Source organism: Panthera tigris, chromosome F2 (genome assembly GCF_018350195.1).
Source record: "Panthera tigris isolate Pti1 chromosome F2, P.tigris_Pti1_mat1.1, whole genome shotgun sequence".
Classification (NCBI taxonomy): Eukaryota; Metazoa; Chordata; class Mammalia; order Carnivora; family Felidae; genus Panthera; species Panthera tigris.
In genome coordinates this window covers 81,809,324-81,829,651 of record NC_056676.1, presented here as the reverse complement: position 1 = coordinate 81,829,651, position 20,328 = coordinate 81,809,324, and the positions used below count along the sequence as shown (strand labels likewise).

General features: G+C 62.4%; 4 protein-coding genes across 9 annotated transcripts; 2 read left to right on the top strand and 2 right to left on the bottom strand.

Annotated features, from left to right (window-relative positions):
* Positions 1 to 1,165: 1,165 nt before the first annotated feature.
* LOC122235022 (collagen alpha-3(IX) chain-like) lies at positions 1,166 to 7,967 on the bottom strand. Of its 3 annotated transcripts, XR_006213104.1 has the most exons (5): positions 6,826 to 7,967; positions 5,712 to 5,995; positions 5,434 to 5,540; positions 4,712 to 4,969; positions 1,863 to 2,389 (listed from the first exon to the last, which is right to left on the bottom strand). XR_006213104.1 is itself a non-coding variant. In XM_042973335.1 (2 exons), the coding sequence occupies exon 2, from the start codon at positions 2,137 to 2,139 to the stop codon at positions 1,303 to 1,305; it is 837 nt and encodes a 278-aa protein (XP_042829269.1). In that variant the 5' UTR covers positions 2,140 to 2,389; positions 4,712 to 4,848; the 3' UTR covers positions 1,166 to 1,302. The 3 variants fall into 3 exon arrangements, 2 of the variants coding, with proteins under 2 accessions (XP_042829269.1, XP_042829270.1); XM_042973335.1 differs by lacking the exons at positions 5,434 to 5,540; positions 5,712 to 5,995; positions 6,826 to 7,967 and having other exon boundaries at positions 1,166 to 2,389; positions 4,712 to 4,848; XM_042973336.1 differs by lacking the exons at positions 4,712 to 4,969; positions 5,434 to 5,540; positions 5,712 to 5,995; positions 6,826 to 7,967 and adding an exon at positions 3,692 to 3,782 and having other exon boundaries at positions 1,166 to 2,389.
* Positions 1,786 to 6,741, top strand: GFUS (GDP-L-fucose synthase). 2 transcript variants are annotated; one of them, XM_042973333.1, is made up of 11 exons: positions 1,786 to 1,866; positions 2,606 to 2,762; positions 3,078 to 3,192; positions 4,369 to 4,497; positions 4,576 to 4,649; positions 4,842 to 4,975; positions 5,073 to 5,137; positions 5,514 to 5,580; positions 5,742 to 5,821; positions 6,000 to 6,099; positions 6,385 to 6,741. In XM_042973333.1, the coding sequence occupies exons 2-11, from the start codon at positions 2,617 to 2,619 to the stop codon at positions 6,438 to 6,440; spliced, it is 966 nt and encodes a 321-aa protein (XP_042829267.1). In that variant the 5' UTR covers positions 1,786 to 1,866; positions 2,606 to 2,616; the 3' UTR covers positions 6,441 to 6,741. The 2 variants fall into 2 exon arrangements, with proteins under 2 accessions (XP_042829267.1, XP_042829268.1); XM_042973334.1 differs by lacking the exon at positions 1,786 to 1,866 and adding an exon at positions 1,973 to 1,994.
* A 2,007-nt stretch (positions 7,968 to 9,974) lies between the features above and the next one.
* On the top strand, positions 9,975 to 14,959 carry PYCR3 (pyrroline-5-carboxylate reductase 3). Of its 3 annotated transcripts, none has more exons than XM_042973235.1 (6): positions 9,975 to 10,088; positions 11,843 to 11,907; positions 12,436 to 12,615; positions 12,938 to 13,150; positions 13,463 to 13,555; positions 14,319 to 14,959. In XM_042973235.1, the coding sequence occupies exons 1-6, from the start codon at positions 9,989 to 9,991 to the stop codon at positions 14,415 to 14,417; spliced, it is 750 nt and encodes a 249-aa protein (XP_042829169.1). In that variant the 5' UTR covers positions 9,975 to 9,988; the 3' UTR covers positions 14,418 to 14,959. The 3 variants fall into 3 exon arrangements, with proteins under 3 accessions (XP_042829169.1, XP_042829167.1, XP_042829168.1); XM_042973233.1 differs by having other exon boundaries at positions 13,736 to 14,408; XM_042973234.1 differs by lacking the exon at positions 9,975 to 10,088 and adding an exon at positions 10,348 to 10,443 and having other exon boundaries at positions 13,736 to 14,408.
* Positions 14,960 to 15,915: 956 nt separating this feature from the next.
* On the bottom strand, positions 15,916 to 20,082 carry TIGD5 (tigger transposable element derived 5). The gene has a single exon (XM_042973232.1). The coding sequence runs from the start codon at positions 20,080 to 20,082 to the stop codon at positions 18,133 to 18,135; it is 1,950 nt and encodes a 649-aa protein (XP_042829166.1). The 3' UTR covers positions 15,916 to 18,132.
* Between the last annotated feature and the right edge of the window lie 246 nt (positions 20,083 to 20,328).

Genomic DNA, 20,328 nt, shown 5'->3' with positions numbered 1-20,328 from the left:
TCCAATTTCAGCTCAGGTCACGATCTCACGGTTCAGGAGTTCAAGCCCCTGCATCGGGCTCTGTGCTGACAGCTCAGAGCCTGGAGCCTGCTTCGGATTCCGTTTCCTTCTCTCTCTGCCCCCCCGGCCGCTCACACTCTGTCTCTGTCTGTGTCTCAACGATGAATAAACATTTTTTTTTTTTAAAGAATTGTAAATTGGATGTCATTTGCTATTTTTTGTCTTCTTTATAATATTCCAGCATCAGAAAATGTGAAAGAGCTTACGAAATATTGCATTGCTGTGATAGTAAATGACACTCCATAGCGGGGGACGATTTTAAATCTGAATTAAAGCATTTGCTAGCATTTTCTGCAATACCAATACATTACCATATGCAACCCTCTTAGAGTATGGGAGTGTGATATGTAAAAACCCTCGGTCCATTTCTGAATCTAAGTACTGCTTTATGGATTTTTCTTGTCAATTCCAGCTGCTACGGCCTCAGCAAAGCAGTTTCTCCAAATCGAAGCAAACTAAAAAACAAAAAAACAAAACCAGAAAACTACAAAGACTTAGGAAAGACCGTCTGATGTGGCATTGTGGTCAAAAGAATACAAATTATGTGACAAATTTTGATTATAACATCTGGCTTAGTAACTGGTGAAATGCAGACAAGAAAACTAAATTATATAGGATGACTATGCAGCAGTGTGGGAAGTGCGGTATGTTTTGTTTTTTTTTTTTTTAATTTTTTTTATTTTTGGGAGAGCGCAAGTGGGGGAGGGACAGAGAGAGAGACAGAGGATCTGAAACGGGCTCCCGGCTCTGCACTGACAGGCTGACAGCAGAGCGATCCTGGAGATGGTGACCTGAGCTGGGGTCCAAGCTCAACGGACTGGGCCACCCAGGCGCCCCATTAGCAGTGCTAATTATTCGTCCGTCTCTGATAGTTTCTTGACTTCTAGGTATATAAAATTTGTTTATTTTTAAAGTTTATTTATTTTGAGAGAGAGACAGAAAAAAAAGCACGTGCAAGGGAGAGACAGAGAGAGAGGAGCAGGGGAGGGGCAGAGAGAGAGAGCGAGAGAGCGCGCGAGTATCCGGAGCAGGTTCCCCGCTGTCAGCGCAGAGCCGGAGGTGGGCCTCCAACCGGGGAACCATAAGATCATGACCTGAGCCAGCCTAACCCAGTGAGCCACCCAAGCGCCCCCAAATTTATGGATGTTTTTTAAATGGAATATATTTTCATAATAATATGTTGTCAAGGTCGGAGGGCACAGCACATTCTGTTTGCCAGTGTGTTAGCAAGGTCGGTTGCTGTTAAATATCTGCATTTAGCGAGAGGGCCTCCACGCGACCTCTCACCCCGATACCCGGACGTCCGAGACCCGCCCGTCCCCGCGGCGCTCGAAGAACGGCGCCGGCCAGCGCGCCGGCCGCGGTCTGCCCTTCGGACCCCGCAGCTCGCGCCTCAGCCCCCGAGGCCGGCCCGCGGCCGGTCGCTGTCCTGCAACCGCGGCCGGGCGCCTGCCGCTCCCCCTTTCTGATGCTGCGGAGTTTCCGCGTACACGCGGCCTCCGCGGCTCTCCCACCACCCACCCGCCCCGGCGGAGCAAACGGGGTCTCTCTGTCCGGTACCCCCCTGAGGCCTCGGGGAGGCGGAGCACCGAGAACTACATTTCCCAGGCGGCTGCGCGTTCCCGGACTCCACTTCCCGGCAGCGCCCGGGGCGCCCCCGGGACTGCATTTCCCAGAGTGCCGCGGGAGTGCCCGCCGGGTCCCTCCCGGTTCCGCCCCCTCCACCTGGCCCCTGCACGCGGCTGGACGCTCTATCCGCTGCCGGAAGCCGCTCTTCGGGCGACGGGCAGGTGGGGCCGTGCACAGGTGAGACGCCGCGCGGCGGCGCCGAGGATCCCGGCGGGGACCCGGCGTGGCGAGCTGCGGCTCCGGCTCTCGATGTTCCGTGACAGCCGCAGAACCCTGAGGGGTGTGGGGACTCCGAGGGCGTGGAGGTGTCCCGGGGATCTGGGAGAGGAACGGGGCGTGGGAGGAGTCCCGGCCGCGGTGGTGTTTCCCCACCGACCTGCTGCTGGACTGTAGGCGCGGTCGGGAGCAGCCGATGTCGCGGCAGTATCCCCTCCGGTTGATGCCGGCCATCAGGCCCTGCAGCTGGGTCAGAGCCGTCCTGTAGGGGTCCGAGCAGATTTCCAGCCCCTAGGCTAGGGTTCTTGAGGGTGGTGGCGCCCCGAGGCTTGTCCAGTTCTGAGCCGGAAGTGCCACCTGCCTAGGAGGAACTAGGCTGGCAGAGGCTCTCCTGGAGCAGCTGGCTGCCACTGGGCACCGGACTGCAAACACGGGCTCTCCTCTTCCTTGTCTATGGCCTGTGAGCTTCTAGGCAGAAGGCTTCCTAGGGAATGGGGCGGGGAGGGGGAGACTCGGGTGGTCCCCAGCAGGCTCTCTCTCCTCCCCTGCGGGTCTCATCCTGTCCCAGTGGCCCCAGGAAACCCCGGTCTAGCCTTTGGACAGTTGCCCTGGGGCCCAGTGCTAACCAAGGGCAGTGCCCCACGCAGGGACATCTCCAGGGAGTGGGGCTCCATATGCCTCCCACCATTTGCCCCCACAGGTGCAGCCGACATGAGTGAGCCTGGGGGGTCAGTGCGAATCCTAGTGACAGGTGGCTCTGGGCTGGTGGGCAGAGCCATCCAAGAGGTGGTAGCAGATGGAGCTGGGCTGCCTGGAGAGGACTGGGTGTTCGTCTCCTCCAAGGATGCTGACCTCACGTAAGTGGACCCATCCCTGGAGCACACTCACCCACACCCTCTCTAGACCCAGAGCTCCAGGCCAGGCCTGTCCCTGAGCCTGGTAGCCTCCGGTCCGGGTCCTCCCTGCCGGGTGTCTGGCCTGGCTCGGGTGTGTGCAGCTCTGTTCCTAGGCAAACATCCTCCTATCTCTTCTGGAGGTCCACACCCTCATACCGGCCAGCGCCTGCACGGGCCACTTTCCTTTGTGGCAGCCTTTCCTGCCATCAGCCCTGTCTACTCCTGCCCCCGTTACCCCACCCCCAGGGTGCTAGTTCCTTCCCCGGCTCCTCCCAGGGATGCTGCACAGACCCGAGCCCTGTTTGAAAAGGTCCGGCCCACACATGTCATCCACCTTGCTGCAATGGTGGGGGGCCTGTTCCGGAATATCAAATACAACTTGGACTTCTGGGTAAGTGAGAGGGCCCCGTGGAGCACTGGGAACTTCTTGTTGGCTTTTCATGCTCATTTGTCGGCCCCAGGAAGTCCCTGAGGGTCAGGGCTTGGCACAGCCTGGTGGGGGCAAGTCCCCATGGGGTCCCCGGTGACCCACACTCGCTTTGGAGGCAGATGGGCGTACAGGTGGGTGGGGGCATTTGGCCCCACGGGAAAAGCCATGGAGTTGACTGTGGGTTGGAGGAACTGAGAGTAGCCAGCCTTCGCTGGCTTAGGGTTGGTTTCTACCCGCTGAGCCCCCCCAGGTCTCTAGACCCTTCTGCTCCCAGGATCTCTGGTCCAGCTGCGCTGAACCAGGCCCACTATGCATTCTGGGGCACAGAGGTGTGAGCTGGGCTCAGGGTCTGAGGTGTCTGACCTGGGGGCCTGGGATGTGGTGGAAGGGGCAGGAGGGGAGCAAGGTTCTGCCTATAGCCCTGCTCCTGCCAGGCTGCGCCCCTGAGGCTTGGACCCACCATTGCTGGGCATCTGGTCTTTATGGCGCAGGGATGGCAGAGGCTCAGATCAGATTCTGCCCCGGGGCGCCCCACCCCAGGGCTTTCCTTGTCTCAGGCCAGTCATCCAAGAAAGCCGCCTGGTCGAAGCCTCTCCACCTCCAAATGTCTGGGCCATCTCATGCCCGGTCTCATCTCAGGGTCTGGGGAAAGTGGGGTCTGGGGAGGGGTGGGGCTGCTCAAAGCTTCACTGCTACCGGCTGATAAAGTTGGGTAGTCTCCTTGGGCTAGGGGAGTGGAGGGGCCCCTTGTCTCCACCCTTGTTGGGGGCTAGATCGGGCCTGCCCTCAGCAGCCTGTGAGGGTGAGGCCCAGCCCTGAGCTAGGGAATGTGGTCCTCTCCTCCAGCCGGCCCCGCCCCACGGCCCCAAGGGTGGGGAGGGGGGGGGGGGTCAAAGGACTGCCTGCCTAGGATGTAACAGGCCCAGAGGGGGCATGGTTGCTGGGAGGTCTACGCTGGGAGGTCTAGCCTTGTCCCCATGAGCAGTTAGGATAAACTGGCTCAGGTGCTGCCCTCGTGGGAGGGGCCAGGGTGTGTCCTGCTTCTGTCCCTGGAGGAGCAGGTAAGGGCTGGGGTCCTGCCAGCAGATTCAGAGGGGCTTGAATCTGCCCTGCCCACCCCCCTCACCCCCACGCCAGAGGAAAAACATTCACATCAACGACAACGTCCTGCACTCGGCCTTCGAGGTGGGTGTGCGCAAGGTGGTCTCCTGCCTGTCTACCTGCATCTTCCCGGACAAGACCACCTACCCTATTGACGAGACTATGGTGAGGGGCGGGGCCAGTGGGGGGGCGGGGCCAGTGGGGGCGGGGCCAGGAAAGCAAAGCCTGCCTCTGCTCCCCTAGATCCACAATGGGCCTCCGCACAACAGCAATTTTGGCTACTCCTACGCCAAGAGGATGATCGACGTGCAGAACAGGTCGTCCGCCCGCTGGCCCGGCTGAGGCCGGACAGGAAAAGGGAGGAGGGCCCAGTGGGTACCTTGGCACAGCTCCCAAGCATCGTGCCCTCTCTTTGCGGGCCTCGGCTTCCCCCCGCTCAGAGGCCAGGGCGGGTGTGGTGGGGTCAGCGGTCCCAGGCGAGCGCCGCAAGAGACGCTGTGACCCTGCAGGGCCTACTTCCAGCAGCACGGCTGCACTTTTACCGCCGTCATCCCAACCAACGTCTTCGGGCCCCACGACAACTTCAACATCGAGGACGGCCACGTGCTGCCCGGCCTCATCCACAAGGTGCACCTGGCTAAGAGTGAGTGCCTGCTTGGTGAGGTCTGGGGGGGGGGGGGGGGGCTGGGGGGGTGCTGGTGGAGTCCCCTCTGACACCTGCCCCCTCCCTGAATCTGCAGGCAGCGGCTCAGCCCTGACGGTGTGGGGCACTGGCAAGCCACGGAGGCAGTTCATCTACTCACTGGTTTGTGCAGGACTGGGCCTCGCTCTCTACTAGAACGTTCCCTGGCCTGCCATGCTGGCTGTGGGAAGGCCATAGTGTGAGGGAGCCCCAGAAAGGAGTGAGGGTCCAGGCTGAGCCTCTGGAGCAGCAGCCACTGGTCCTCGCTGGGTCCCTATAGGTGCCTGGCCCCATGGGAGTCGCTGGGTGCAGCTCTGAGCTCAGTGAAAGATAAGACTCTCTCTGTCAGGTAGGCTGGGGTGGCTAAGCTGCCCAAAGGGAGAGACTTCCCCCCCGGGGAGCCCAGGCTGTGCCCTCACCGAACAGGGCCACCCGAGAGAGGTGGCCTGTGGCTCCAGGTGGCCGTGACTTGTGTCCTTTGACCCTGTCTGACTTCCAGGACCTGGCTCGGCTCTTCATCTGGGTCCTGCGGGAGTACGATGAGGTGGAACCCATCATCCTGTCAGGTGGGCACCCTGTGGCCCCACTGCCCCTGCCCCGGGGCAGAACCCACGTCTGTGCCGAGGGCAGCTGGGGCTGGGAATGGGAGTATGGCGGGGGGCTGGGTAGCTGCAAGGCCGGGTGGAGGAGGCCTCACCTGGCTGTTGGTCCCCCCCGCTCCCCACAGTGGGCGAGGAGGATGAGGTCTCTATCCAGGAGGCAGCCGAAGCCGTGGTGGAGGCCATGGACTTCCGCGGGGAGGTCACTGTATCCTTTGGCTCTGGGGCAGGACGCTGTGGGGCTGATGCATGCAGAATGGCTCTCGCCTGGCGGCTGGAGAGGAGGGGCGCTCTTCTGTCCCCAAAGCTCCCCTGGGAAAGGCAGGTTCAAGGGCAGGCTGGTGGGGTGGGTGCCCCTTGTGCCGTGGCCTTGACTGGGCACCTAGTTTGATACAAGCAAGTCAGATGGGCAGTTCAAGAAGACGGCCAGTAACGGCAAGCTTCGGACCTACTTGCCCGACTTCCGGTTTACACCCTTCAAGCAGGGTGAGCCCCCGGCCCTCCCGTGGCTCTCCTACCCCATCCCTCGGGACCTCCCAGCCCCTCCTTCTTGGCTTTGGGTCACTCCTGCCCCTCCTTAAGCAGTGGCTTCCTTGCTTGGAGCTGAAGACACCCTGTAGATTTGGCGTCCAAACCCTTGTCGGGGAGGCAGGACCCAGAAGGGGTGACTGCCGGTGTCCTGGGGTCTCCACCCTCCGCATCTCCTCCAGTGGAGGTCAGCGCAGCCTCGGCCCTCACTTGCCACCACCTGTCACCCGCCCACCTCTGCAGCTGTGAAGGAGACCTGTGCCTGGTTTACCCACAACTACGAACAGGCCCGGAAGTGAAGCACGGTGTGGGAGCAGGTGCCGGCTGCCCCCGAAGCCCCAGAGATGACACCCTCAGACCGTGCCGGGAGCCAAGGGCACTGCCAGCACCGGGGGGCCACATTCTCACCCCTCTGCCAGGGCGGCTCTGAGCAGCTGTGCAGTGAGGCCACCATTCGTGTCTGTCCTCAGGGAAACCAAGGCCTGGCCAGGCCCGGCACCTTGCTCCCCAATGCCGGTCTCTGGGTCCTGAGTGTGTCCACTTCTGATCCTGCTCTCCCATTCCCTGGGAGCCAATAAAGTCTATTTTCCCAGGCCTACCCCCAGCAGCTCTGTGCCAGCTGTGTCCCTCCCACCATGGGCACTGCCTCCCTGCGCCTGGCTGGCCCCGGGACCCACCATTCACCTGCTGGTTCCTCGGAAAGCTGCTGGGCCAGGGTGGCCAGCTGGACCTGGGTAGGCTGCAGGGCGGAGGCAGTGGACAGTCGAGTGGTGGGGGTGCAGGGCAGAGCACCTGTTAGTGGTCCCAGCTGGTGCTGTGGCCACCGCTTAGCCTTTCCACATGAGGTCATATGCAGGCCCGGGTGGCCTGAACTCCCGGGGCCTGCCTGTTTGCCCCAGGACCCTGGGGCATGAGGTTGTTCTGGAGTTGGACAGGTTGAGTAGGCATCTGGATGGATCCAAGGGGAGGGTGGTGATTGGGACCCCAAGAGAGAGCTGAGCCAGGCCTGGCCCCTCATCTCCCTAGCCATCAGGTCGCAGCTTGTGATGGGGCTTGGCCCGACCTTCTCCCTGGACAGTAGCAAAGGTGTCACAAAGGAGGGCCTGTCACAAAGGTGGGTAGGGGAGAGCAGCTCAGGCCTCCCCCTTCTCAGCAGGAATACAGCAGAGTCCCCCAGCCAGCCAGTCAGTGCTGGGGTGTGGACCCAGGAGTACCCAACTTGAAAACCCTCAGTACTGCCTAGCCCAGGACCCAGACACCTTCCCTGGCTTTGGGCCCGCCTCCTCTCAGGTCCCCTCTCTCCTGGGTCACCCTTGGCCATCCTCATGCAGGTGGCCCCCAGCTTCCTTCTGACCCCAGATGTGCCTGCCATGTTAATTCCTCCCTCTGTTCAGGCAGTATTGGCTGTCTTCTCAGTGCCAGGCACACAAATTCCCACCTCTGTCCCTGTACCTAGCTGGTCTTCCATGGCATTTGTCCCCACCCCTTCTCCAGCAGGCTGTGTGTTTATCCCACAGGGCTCTGCTGGGGCTGGCCCAGGACCCTCATGTCAGTGCCTGTCCACCTTTTAGGCCTCAGTTGAGGTGTTCCTTTCTCTGAGTGCTCACTCTGCTGTGGGACTCCTGTGTGCTGGTCTGGGAGCACCTGGGAGCCTGCTCCTCCCCCCAGGACTTGAGCTCTAGGACGTGGGTCGGCCCTGTATTCCCTGGGCTCCAGCCCTTGTGAACAAAGAAGGCTCTGCTCAGGAGTTCAGGGAGGGGGTGGGGCCTGAGATGGAGCTTGAGCCAGCCACGTGCGCACATACAGAGGGAGGCCCCTGCAGAGCAGAGACCTGCACACACCTGGCAGGACACAAAGAGTGGCTGTGTGTCCTGAGCCATCGTCCGCACTGTTCTGTGTGTGTGTGTGTGTGTGTGTGTGTGTGTGCATGCGCATCACAGAGGGGCTGCGTCCCCAGCCAGAACAAGTCCTCAAGGTAGGGGTTCTGCGGCCCAGTCTGCTGCTCCATGGCTTTCCTCGGAGCAGGACTCACACCCTGCAGGGGCAGTGCTGAGTGAATGAGGGGATTTCATTGTTGAAGAGTTTAGAATGTGTCAAAGTAGAGTTTAGAGTAACCAAACATTTTTTAAAATTTTACTTACTTTAGAGAGAGAGAGCATACGTGCGGGGAGGGGCAGAGGGAAAGAGCGAGAATCTCAAGCAGGTTCCACGCTAGGTGTGGAGTCTGATCCCGTGGCCTTGGATCACCACCCCAGCCAAAACCAAGAGTCAAGCTGAAATCAAGAGTTGGATGCCCAACTGTGAGGCGCCCTAAAACGTTTTTAAAATGCAGTCTCAAACAGAAAAACTACAATCTTCACTCTCCAAGCTTTATTTTTCCCATGCCAATTAAAGATTACAAGCATTTGGGACACCCAGGGGGGCTTAGTTGGTTAAGAGGCCGGCTCTTGAGGGGTGCCTGGATGGCTCAGTCGGTTGAGCGTCTGACTTTGGCTCAGGTCACAATCTCACGGTTCATGAGCTTGAGTCACGTGTCAGGCTCTGTGCTGACAGCTCAGAGCCTGCAGCCTGCTTCAGATTCTGTTGTCTCCCTCTCTCTCCCCCTCCCCCTTTTGCGTTCTCTCTCTCAAAAATAAACATAAAAAAAAAAAAAGGAACCCTGCTCTTGATCTCAGCTCAGGTCATGATCCAGGATCATGGGATCGAGTCCTGAGTTGGGCTTTGTGCTGACAGCATGGAGCCTGCTTGAGATTCTCTCTTCTCTGCCCCTCCCCCAGGCTCACTCGCTCTCTCTCTCTCAAAATAAATAAACCGAAAAACGAAAAACAAGTACTACTACCCCTACTCTCCCATCAGTTTCAAACATGGGCCCTGGCGGTGGCCAAGCACTCCCATCTCCCCCAGGACCAACAGCAAGATGGGCCAGGTCTCCGCTGGGGAGCCAGGCCTCAGGAAGACCTCTCCTGCCTTATCGCAGCAACCTGCGAGGCCCATGAAAACCAAGATCGAGGCTGGCTGGAGGAACTTCGTTAATGCAGTCAATGCATGCCCTATTCACACATTTCACTGGCAGTGCTAATGTTATGCTGTCACCTGGACCTGAAGCTTGGACAGGGGCTGACAACAAGCCCTGGCCAGGCAGCCCTGCCTTCCCCACCCGAGTCCACTCCCAGGTTCCAAAGAGAGAGCCTGGGTGCCCCTGAGAACGTGGCTGCCACCCAGAGAAAGCGGCCTAAGGCTGGTAGGGCTCCACTCCCTAGCTCCTGACATGTCGTAATGATTGGCCAGGGTCAGGACCTCGCCCGCCCGGGCCCTTCATCGGAATCAGGACGATGCTTTCACCTGGAAGCCAAACTGCCCAGCGCCAGTGGTTTCCCGGACTCTGCGGCGTTCACGCGAGGGACACCCAACCAGGCACGCTCCAGGGCACAGACCTCCGGAAGGACTCGGAGGAACCCCCACCTTTTCCAACCCTTGGCCACTGAACGGAGTCTCTCAAGCTCCGATCAGGATCTGGTCGACACCAGGCCCCCAGAATCCTGCCACGGAAGCTTCATCCACCTCGCCAGACGCGGCGCTTCTGCCAGACTCTCCAACGCGCGGTGGAAGACGGGGCGCGGCGCCCCGCCCACCGGAGCCGCAGCGCCCCGCTCTCCCGGACCAATGAGCAGCGCGGGGAGGGACTGGAGCAGTACTGCTAGTCGAGCGGTAGGGCGCAGAGCCCGGAAGGGAGTGGGCGGGGCGTGAAGTCCAGGCAGCCAATAGACAAGGACAGGGCGGGGCGGCGTAGCCCATTGGCGGGGCCGAGGGCGTGGGGCGGGGCAAGGCCTGGCGGGGCGGTGGCGAGATGGCGGTGGTGGCGGCCCCGGGTCTGGACCAGTTACGCGTGGGCTTTGTTGGCGCCGGGCGTATGGCAGAGGCCCTCGCGCAGGGCTTCATTCGAGCAGGTGGGGGCCTCGGGCGTGGGGGCGCGTGGGTCCCTGGGCCTGGGGACCAGCGGGCGTCCGACACCGGCCGGTTGTGCGAGGGAAGGGTTTCTCTGCGTGGAGGGATGCATCCCGCAGAGCTCCTGGGCGAGGAGCGAGGGCACCGTGGAAGCGGAGCGGGGCGGGTCCGGCCCGGCGGGCGTGGGCCCGGGCGGAAGGCGGACTCTGCTCCTGGGGACCCTGCGTCCCTGTGAGCACAGCGGTGACGGCTGCGCGTAGGAGGCTTAGAGTTGGTTGTCCCCGCACTGGCCAGGAGCCACATGGGGCCATAGACCGCCCACCATGGAAATGTGGATGGTTCGCGTTGAGATGTGGCGTGAGTTAATTGCATAAAATCTACGTCGGGTTTGGAAGATTTAGCACACAAGAAAAGAGAAAGTAACATATTTTGGTAACTTTTAATGCTGACTGAAACGAAGTTTTGGAAGAATAGCATTTTCTTTATATCGTGTTAAGTCAAATATGTTACGATTGATTTCATCTATTTTCCTTACTTGTTTAATGTGACTACTAGAAAGTGTGAAGTTCTCTACGTGGCTTCAGTGATATTTTTCTTGGACAGCGCTAGCTTAGAGCCTGGGATCTCCTACTAACTACCTGGTCTGCCTGGGTCCAGTTGCTTGACCTTTGAGCCTCCTGTTTCCTGTTTGTTTGCCGGCTCTACTCTGGCGGCGCGCTGCAGGTTTTCACAACCTCCGCAGCACTGTGGACATTTGGGGTGGGATAATTCTCCATTCTTCACATTGTAGGGTGTTTAGCCGCGTCCTTGGCCTCTTCCCACTAGATGTCAGTAGCATCCCCTGTTGTGAGAGGCAAAACTGTCTCCAGCAGTTGCCACAAGTCCCCTGGGGTTGGAAAGGGGCAGAGACTTCCCGGGTGGTGAACCACTGGTTTGCAGCAAGGCATGATAATGCTGTCCTAAACTTACTCCACGGGATTTAGAAACCTTTACGTGTAGACTATAGGCTGGCTTTCTCCCTTCAGCCACAGTCAAGGTTCAGTGGGGTCAAAATCATCAGAAAATACTTTACTGCAAAACTCTCAAGTGTTTTACCTGTAAAACCGCCAGTATCTCCTTCCTTCCAGGGTGGTGCAGATTCAGTGTTGAACACAGTAGTGGTAGGAATGCATGGCACTTGTCATTGTCCTGACTAACTGGCCTTGTGTTTGGGTTGTGGGGTGCACTTCTGTCTTCCTGTTAGACCTTACAGAAACTTAATCTCCTCAGCCCTGTACCCGACAGGTGCAGATGATTTCTACCAAATGGGCGCTTAGCCCCAGCTCGGACATCCCAGCACAGATATACCCCCAGCTCCGCTGGAAGCTTGCCCCTGTTTGGCCTCCCTACCCACCACGGACCCCTCCTCCCCTGCCTTCTTGTCCCTCGAGGTATAGGCCCCTGAGATCCATGTCCTCATGAGACTAGGCAAGCTCCTGGCCCCTGTGTCTAGCGGGGCCTGCGGCCGCGGCCACAGATGGGTGGTGGAGACTGACAAGTACCACAGGATGGACGTGATTGCCTGGTCCCGGCCGAGTGGAACACCCCTGCCACGCACTTCGGTTCTTGCAGAGTCTCAGGCAGCCAGCGGCCAGGATGGCCCAGGCATGGCTGAGTGTGAGAGACCCTTCGGTGAGGGGCAGGCCAGGCTGGCCCCTGTTCCTTCCTTCCACCCCACCTCCTCACTGACCCTTCTGCTCTTGGCCTTTCTCTCCAGGAAAAGTCGAAGCTCAACACGTACTAGCCAGCGCACCAAGCGACAGGAACCTCTGCCGCTTCCGGGTGAGCTGGTCCCCGGCTCTTCTGAGTCGAGGCTATCCTGGTGGGGGGGAGAGGGGGCTCATGGTGGCTCTTGGCTCCTGTTCCTCTGAGACACTTCCTGGGGGCAAGGGGATGCTGCTTAGTTAGCTGAACTTTTGAGACTGTCTGGGTTGGGGAAAGAGGAGGTCAAAGACTGGAAGGAAAGTCAAGGTTGTGGAGAGCAAGGGTGGAGTAACGGGGCGTGTGTGTGTGTGCACGTGTATCTGTGTATTGGGGTGGGCAGAGATGGTTGTGGGCACTCACTGGGGTCAGAGGGCGTGAGGAGGTCCTGACATCAGCAAGGCCCGTGAGGTGCAGGTTGGGTCCTGAGCAAGAACCCGTGGTCTGGGTGAGTCTTGGGCATTGTGAGGGGGCTGGTGCAGGCGTTTGCAATGGGAGGAGAGATCCCTGGGGACCCCTGGGGATGCAGGGTGGCCTCTAGCAGGAAGGGCCATGGTCTGGGAGGCTGCCGCACTTCACCCCGCCATGATCCCTCTGCCCCCACTGTAGGCTCTGGGCTGCCAGACCACCCACTCCAACCAGGAGGTTGTGCAGAACTGCTGGTTAGTCTTCTTTGCCACCAAGCCCCACGTCCTGCCAGCTGTCCTGGCAGAGGTGGCCCCCGTGGTAACCACTGAGCACATCTTGGTGTCTGTGGCCGCCGGGATCTCTCTGAGTACCCTGGAGGAGGTGAGTGGTGGTTATGTGGGAGGTGAGGCTTTGCCCCCAGAGTCAGTTCTGCTGGCCAGGCTCTGCTTCCCACCCCTTGCCATCCGAGACTGGTGCCAGCCTGACTCTAGCCCTTTAGGGAGGCGGGATGGGCGAGACATGTGACACTTGGCCTTCCAGACAGCCCAAACAGGGGGCCAGGGGGCCGAGGGGCCTGAGGTTCAGGCGCCTCCTGGCACCGCGCCCAGGACCCGGGGAGGGGAGCCCACAGCTGGCGGAGGCGAGGGCCTGCCTGGCAGCGCCGACCCCACCCGTTCCCTGACCCCTGCCTCTCTCTGGCCAGCTGCTGCCACCGGCCACACGGGTGCTGCGGATCTCCCCCAATCTGCCCTGCGTGGTTCAAGAGGGCGCTATGGTGATGGCCCGCGGCCGCCACACTGGAAACAGCGACGCCGAGCTCCTGCAGACCCTGCTGGAGGCCTGTGGGCAGTGCGAGGAGGTGCCTGAGGCCCACGTGGACATCCACACCGGCCTCAGTGGCAGCGGCGTGGCCTTCGTGAGTGTTGTCTCATCCCCCGCCCCCCAGGCCGGCCCTTGACAGAGCGGAGCCTTTTCAAGTCCCTGCAGTGACCCCTGCCTTTGGGATCACATGGCTTGATCCCCGAGCTGCCTGTATCTCTGCTCTCCCCCACCTTTGAGGCTCAGGACTCCTCCAGTCGGAGCCCTGGGCTCAAGCCTCAGACCGGGTTCCTGCACTGGTGGCCAGTGCTCTGGGCCTTGTTTCTGAAAGTTCTACGCTTTCTCCAGACTGGGTGCTTCATCCAGGGAGAGCGTCAGCTTTGTCAGTCCCCACCCCTCACTGCTGCAGGTGTGTGCCTTCTCCGAGGCCTTGGCCGAAGGTGCCATCAAGATGGGCATGCCCAGTGGCCTGGCCCACCGCATTGCTGCCCAGACCCTGCTGGTGAGTGAGGGCCGCCCCCAGGGACTGTGTGAAGAGGGATAGGCTGGGGTGTCTGCAGAGCAGCGGGAAGGGAGACAGCAGGCCCGGGAAGCCTGAGTTAGGATCTGGGATGGCAGGCCGAGCAGGCTACACAGTGGGACTGAGCCTCCCTCGAGTCACCGCCGGTGCCCCTCTCCCCAGGGCACAGGCAAGTTGTTGCTGCAGAAGGGGCAGCACCCGGCTCAGCTGAGGACAGACGTGTGCACGCCGGGCGGTACCACCATCTATGGGCTCCACGCGCTGGAGCGGGGCGGGCTGCGGGCGGCCACCATGAGCGCCGTGGAGGCTGCCACCTGCCGGGCCAGGGAGCTGAGCGGGAAGTAGGGAGCGGGCACTGGCCGTGGCCGCCCCCAGGCCCTCCTTCCCTGCCCCTTCCCGGCACTGCAGCTCTCCCTCCAGGCAGGAATCCCCAGGGCTGCCCCATCCCTGCGTGAGGAAATGAGGACAGGACCGGAGGGGTTGGCAGGCGGGGAATCCCCTCACCTGTAGGAACCACCCCCATGGGGCAGAGAACACTGTGGCGGTGGGCCCCCTTCGTGGGTGGCCCGGGTTCTGGGGGCCTGAGTGTTGGGACGTGGTGGGCTGGCTGCGTGAGGCAGGAGCAGAGAAGCTGGGCGGGCGCTTCTGACAGCCGTGTAACCACCGCCAGCTGGGGGGGTGACGCAGAGACTGCACAAAGACTTGCTCTGTGCAGTGAAGCCAGCCACATCCGTCTCGTCCCCAGGTTGACCTGCCATTAGGTGGGGCTGCCCACAGGGAGCTGGGCCCTGACCCTGCCAGGCCCCAAGAAGAGAACGGGGCTGGGTGTCCTTGCCCTGGCTGAGGAGGACCTGCACCCAGGTCCTTCCCTTGGGGACACTCGAGCAGAGCCCCCGCAGGATGGCCGCAGTGCTCCAGCTGGCAGCAGGCCACGGGCGGTCTGGGAGGGTGGCCCGGCCAGCTGCGGGACAGAGACTTGGCTTCAGCTGGCCGTGGGCCCCCTGCCCCTGCGGAGCTCCTGGCAAGTGGCGGGATCTGGGTGATCTGCCCTGATGACCCTTCCATGGGTTGTCCTGGAGGGTCTCGTGGCCTGGCCTCAACTGCAGGACGTGGCTCTTCGGCATGTCCCTGAATGGAGCAACCAGCCCGGAGGGCAGGGGACTCGGGTCCCGAACTGAGGCTGTGGGGCCTGTGGTGGAGGGTGGGCTGCCCACACTGCCCACCCGCCTCCCCCGGCCAGGCCCTGGAGTGCTGGAGCTCCCCTCCCCTCCCCCAGTGGCCTCCCGACACCGTGCCAGTCACGGGGTGGAGCTAGCTGATTGTGCCACCTGCAGGCCGAGACGAGCAAATCAGTCCCGTCTGTAGGTGGCCTGGTGGCACCCCCCCCCCCCCCGCCACTGTAGCAGTGCCCACCCTGCTCTCGCTCCTGCCCTCCACCCCCCCCGCCGCCCCATTCCATCTTGGCACACTGGCCCTCCTGCCTGTCAGGAGGGTCAGCCTGAGGCCATTTCCACACCTGACTTCTCTGAGATGGGAATAAAGACGCTGCTGTCCTGTAGCACTGAGTGACCATGCTTGGGCTGATAGAGCCAGACAGATTCCAAGGGCTTAGAGGTACATCAGAGCTGAGGCTTGGGGCGCGGGGCTCCCGGGAGCCGGTCGAGCGCAGATGGCGTGGGGGCAGAGGCGACCCGCCCTGGCTGTACGTCACCATCACCGGAGAGCTCTGGTCGGGCGGAGTCGCTGGCTTCCCGACACCCCAGCCTCACCCTCCGGTGTGTCGGCGGGCTCCAGCAGTGCATCTCCGCACGCGGTCCCCGAGCACCTGGGCGGGTTGGCTTGTGGGGCAGGGGACGAACCTGTGACCAGCCCTGCCGTGAGCAGGCCACTCGCTGAACGAGAGGCGTCTCCCTGAGCCCCCAGCCTGGCTGGCGGGGCAGCCTCGCCCCAGATGGCGATGGCCCTGGACAGGACAGGAATGAGAGTGGCTCTGGGGGCCGGGGCGGCAGCCTGATCATTGGCTGGCCCCAAGCCCGCTTATACCACAAGGCTAAAGTTAGGTTTTCAAGAGACTGGTGGGTCTAGTCTCTCCTTTCATCAGTCTCTTTGTCTTCCTCACTTTTTTGCATCATGAGGTGTTCTAGATCTAAGTATTGGATTGAAAATTATAAAAATAAGACTTTACAGGTACCTGGCTGGCTCAGTCCTACAGAATGAAACTCTTGTTTCTTGGGGTTAGGAGTTCAGCCCCCGTGTTTCATGTAGAGGTTACTTAAAAAAATAAAATATACCCCAAATTCAAAAAAATATATTAAAAGAAGACTTTAGAACAGGGATGCATATGAAGTTGACACGAACTTTTATTATAAAGCGCATTGGGCTGACTGGGTGAACACCTCCGGCAAGGATGGGTGTGAAAAGGCTCAACTGCGTGCACCCCATAAGCCCACGGTCCCCTCGAGGACACGCCTCTGGAGATGAGCCTCACCAGGGGACACCCCTGTCTGGGGACAAGCAGTGCCCAGCGCCCATCCTAGGGCTCCGCATAGCAATCCTGACCTACACTGGGTGGAGGCGTGGGCTGGGGGGTCCCTGGTCCCCCCAGCTAACGGGCGCTCCGTTCCCCTCCCCACATGGTGACGTTGCACCTGCAGTCCACTCCACGTGTGGGGGTCGCTTCCCAAGCACGTAGCCCCCTTGGGCAAGGCCGTGCGTCTCGGATGGGCAACTCTCCCCAAAACACAAGTTAAGCGTGGTTTTAATAGGAGCCCACACACCCACTTCCCAGGGCCCCCTTCTGCAGCCCACTGCCATGCCCTCCGGACACCCCAATCAGGCCCAACAGCCTCTTCCTAAGAGTAACAACCTTTGCTGCTTTGAGTATTCAGCCGTTCTCCTGAAGACACTCTTGGAGCCCCAGGTGCACCCCTCCTAGCACCCACGGGCTCCCAGCCCTACATCCCTGAGCTGCCATCAGGTGGTGGAAGGAAGGCTTCCTGAAGCTCTGTGCCAGCTGCTTGGGTTAGAGTCCCAGGGCCAGCCACAGCCGGCCACCAGCTCCTCTAGGGGTGCAGGCTTGAGATGAGCGAGCAGAGGTGCCAGCTGGGCCCCTGCCTGGTCGAGCTTCCAAATTCTCCACTTCTCCCCTCAGCTCTCGGATTTGAGACCCACGTATGTAACACGCACACACCTCGACTGAGGACAGCTCCGAGGAGCAGTTTATGTTCTCAGACTTGGGGAGCTGCTCCGGGGGCTCCCTCACCAGTGCATTGCCCCTCCCTCCCACCAGCACACTGCCTGTGTACAGCCTCTGCAGTGTCCAGCCAGCACGCGGGGCGGTGGGGGTGTGGACCGCAGACCCAGCCCCCGCCCTCCACGAGAGCTCTGGGCAGCAGCTCCCCAGACAGTCCCTGAAGGCCCCGGGCGCCTCCGGGTCCCAGACCACCCGCAGGACTGAGCCCAGAGCGGGGCAGTGACACCAACACTTGCCTCCCTCTCTCCAGCTGGGCCACTCGGAAGCCCAATTCCTGGGGCTGTGGGAAGCCGCTCCTTCGTCACGCCCCTGGCAGTGCTGGAGGGATGGAAAAGCCTTGGAGGGCACTAAGGCACTGTGGGATTGTCCTGGTGTGGCTGTCAGTGCCGCAGGCCAGTGCCGAGGAGGTGGCGTGGCTCTGGGCCCTGGGGCTGGACCGAGTGGGCTGTGGCTGGTCTGGGGAGCTCATTCAGCCATTGGTCAAATCACCAGGGCCCAGAAAGGCTAGAAGGCTGCCAACCCCACAGAATAGGTGTGATTTTGGAATGGAATCTTCCTAAGGAAAACTAACAATCCCAGTGGAACAGAAATCTACACTCCCTGCTGCACCCGGAACGTCCGGTCCCCCGAGTGCCGGGCACCATCCTCCCTTTCCAGCCGACACAGCCAACCTCCAAGACCGGCCCCAGGCTGGGGGAGGGGGGGGGGGGTGGTGAGACGCCACCCTGGCTCCCATGAGGGGTATCTGTAAAAATGGACTTAATGTGCTAAACACCAAAACTGAGTGGGGTGCTTCCCCATGGAGACGATCACATGGCTGTAGCCCGGGAGCCACAAAGCACCAGGGCTCCAGACTGACAGGAGTGCTGGACCCTCGTCCAGGGCACGTGACGGGTCCCTGGGGAGGAGGGCCAGAGGTACAGACAGGCACAGGGCTGAAGATCTCAGCTCTCAAAGGCTGGGGCGGGAACGCCGACAGCTGCCCTGTTAAGTGCGTGGTGTCGTGTGTGCGGCAAGGACCCTGGCTAGAACCACAGACCCCACGAGTGTGCTTGCCCAGGGAGGTGTATGAGCCCGAGGCCTCTCTTCTAGCTCCCCCCTCAGGAGATGGGGGACCAGTGAGCAGAACGACCCTTCACCAACAGAGCCCCTCCAAGCCAGCCCGTGCTGGGGTCCCTGGAGCCCCCTGAGCCATAGGGTGGGCCACGTCTGGGGAGGGGAGGAGAGGAGATGGAAAGACTGTGTGTCCCCTCCCTCCAAGTGCAGCAGGAGAACAGCCACTGGGGGGCCACTTGGGCTGGCTTGGTCACACCCCGTCCTCGGGGACTGCGGGAGAAGGACCAATGCCTCCCAGCCTCCGGGCCATGCTGATCAGTGAGCGCAGCTGCACCAGCTTCGGTGGCCCCACCTCCCGGGGGTCCTGGTTCTCCAGCCACCGAAGAGCTGTCTCTAGTCCCCGCACCGCCTCCCCAGCAGTGGGCACCGCGGCCTCCTCCTCCTCCTCTCCACCCCCCATGACAGAGGGTAGGCTGGCGGGGGGTGGAGGGGCAGCAGGGGCCAGCACCGGGGGCCGGCCAGGGCCTGCCTCCTCTCTGCAGCTGTCCGGCAGCCCCCCGTCATCGTCCAGATGCAGCCACTTGGCCACTTCCTCGGGCGCCAGGCGCTTGTAGGCCAGGGCCGCCAGGTGCGTGAGGTCGCTGAGCACCCGGCTGTGCTCCGCGGCCTCCTCGGCCTGGCCCGCTGGCTGCCCAACACACTCCTCGCTGGGCCGAGGCTCGAAGGCCGCCCGCAAGCCGAGAAGCCAGCACCGCTCAATGCTGCCAGCCTGCACCAGGTCCCAGGAGAGGCCGGCCAGGTACAACATGTCCTTGAGCATGAAGCTGCGCATAAAGTCCAACGGGGAGCCCCCCGCACAAGACACAGCTAGCCTCAACAGCTCCCGCTTGTACAGCTGCTTGAAGGCAGCCACCACTCCCTGCTCCAGGGGAGCAGGGATGTGTGCCCGGCTGCTGCCCTTGGACAGGAACAGCACCCGCACGGCACCATCCGGGGTCTGCAGCTCTTCTGGGGAGCTGAGGGGCTCAGGCCGACACCGCCTGAGGGCCTCCTCATTCTCCTCCAGGGCGGGCGTCCTGGCAGCCGGGCTTGGGCAGGGCGGGTGGGCCACCAGCAGCACAGCCCTCTGCTGCAGGCAGCTGCGGCGCAGGTAGCGCCTCACGCCAGGGACGAACTCCTCGAAGAACCAGCCCCGCAGCAGTGGGCGACTCAGCCAGGCATCCGGGCTGTAGCGGTAGGAGGCTGGGAACTTGTCCTGGTTGTGGTGGCGCAGGCTGGGCGGGTCTGGCAGCTGCCCGATGACCAGCGGCTTCAGCTTGTGGCTGCCGGTCAGGTTGGCGGCCAGCAGCACTGTCACCCGGTCGCCCCGCCAGCGGCGGCCGCAGCCCCCCGCGCCGGGGTCTCCCGCGCCCAGGGGCGCGGCCTGCTCCGGAAGCAGCTTCCAGTAGAGGCCAGTGACGTTCGCGTTGTAGATCTGTTCGTCTCCGTAGCCGCCCTCGGCGGGGGGCGGCGGGGCCGGGGCCCGCTCGGGCAGGGGGCCGGAGCTGGAGCCGGGGGACTGCGCGGGCTCCTGCTTGACGGGCGGGCCGGGCGCGGGGCCCGCGGCCAGAGGCTCGGCCTCGCCATAGATGCGCTGGCTGGAGATGCCGTGGCGCTTCTGCCAGCGCCAGAACCAGCCGTGGCTGGCCTTGAAGGTGCACTCGGGCCCGTAGATCTGGCGCGCGAAGGCCTCGGCCTGAGCCTGGATGAGCGGCCCTGACAGCGGCACGCCGTGCTGGCGCAGCGCCAGGAACCACGAGTAGACGGCGCGGTCGATCTCCTCCTCGTTGGCCAGCCGCATCTTCTTGCGCTGCGTGCCCACCTCTCCGCCCAGCTGCTCCAGGAACCAGCGCAGCTTGGGCTCGTCCTTGAGCCAGCCGCGCAGCGTGCCGCCCGGCACGCCGAAGTCTCGGCACACGCTGGCCTGCCGCTCGCCGCCCTTGACGCGCTCGATGGCCTGGAGCTTGTCCTTGATGGAGTAGGCCTTGCGGAAGGCCATCTTCACGGCCACGCGGGGCCGCGGCCCGGGCGCGGGGGGCGGCGGCCTCACGGCGGGAGCCGGGGTGGGTGCGGTGAGCCGCGGCGGCTGCGCGGGGCGCCCGGGCAGGGGATGGCGGCCGCGGCGCGGGGCTGGGCCGGTCGGGGGGCCCGCGGGGTACATGGCGGCTGCGGCGGCAGCGGAGGCGGGGGCGCGGGGGCCACACGCCGGCCCGGCCGGCCGCGCGGGGCGGGGCGCTGGGGGCGGGGCCGGCCGGGCCCTCCCCTTTGTCTCGCCAGCTCCGGGGGCGCAGGCGCGCTGGCCCGGCCACCCAGCCCCGCCCCGTGCGTCGCCCAGCCCCGCCCCGCGCCGCGCCGCGCGCCGTCCGGCGCGTGCCGGCTCAGCAGCCCCGCCCCACCCCGGCGAGCC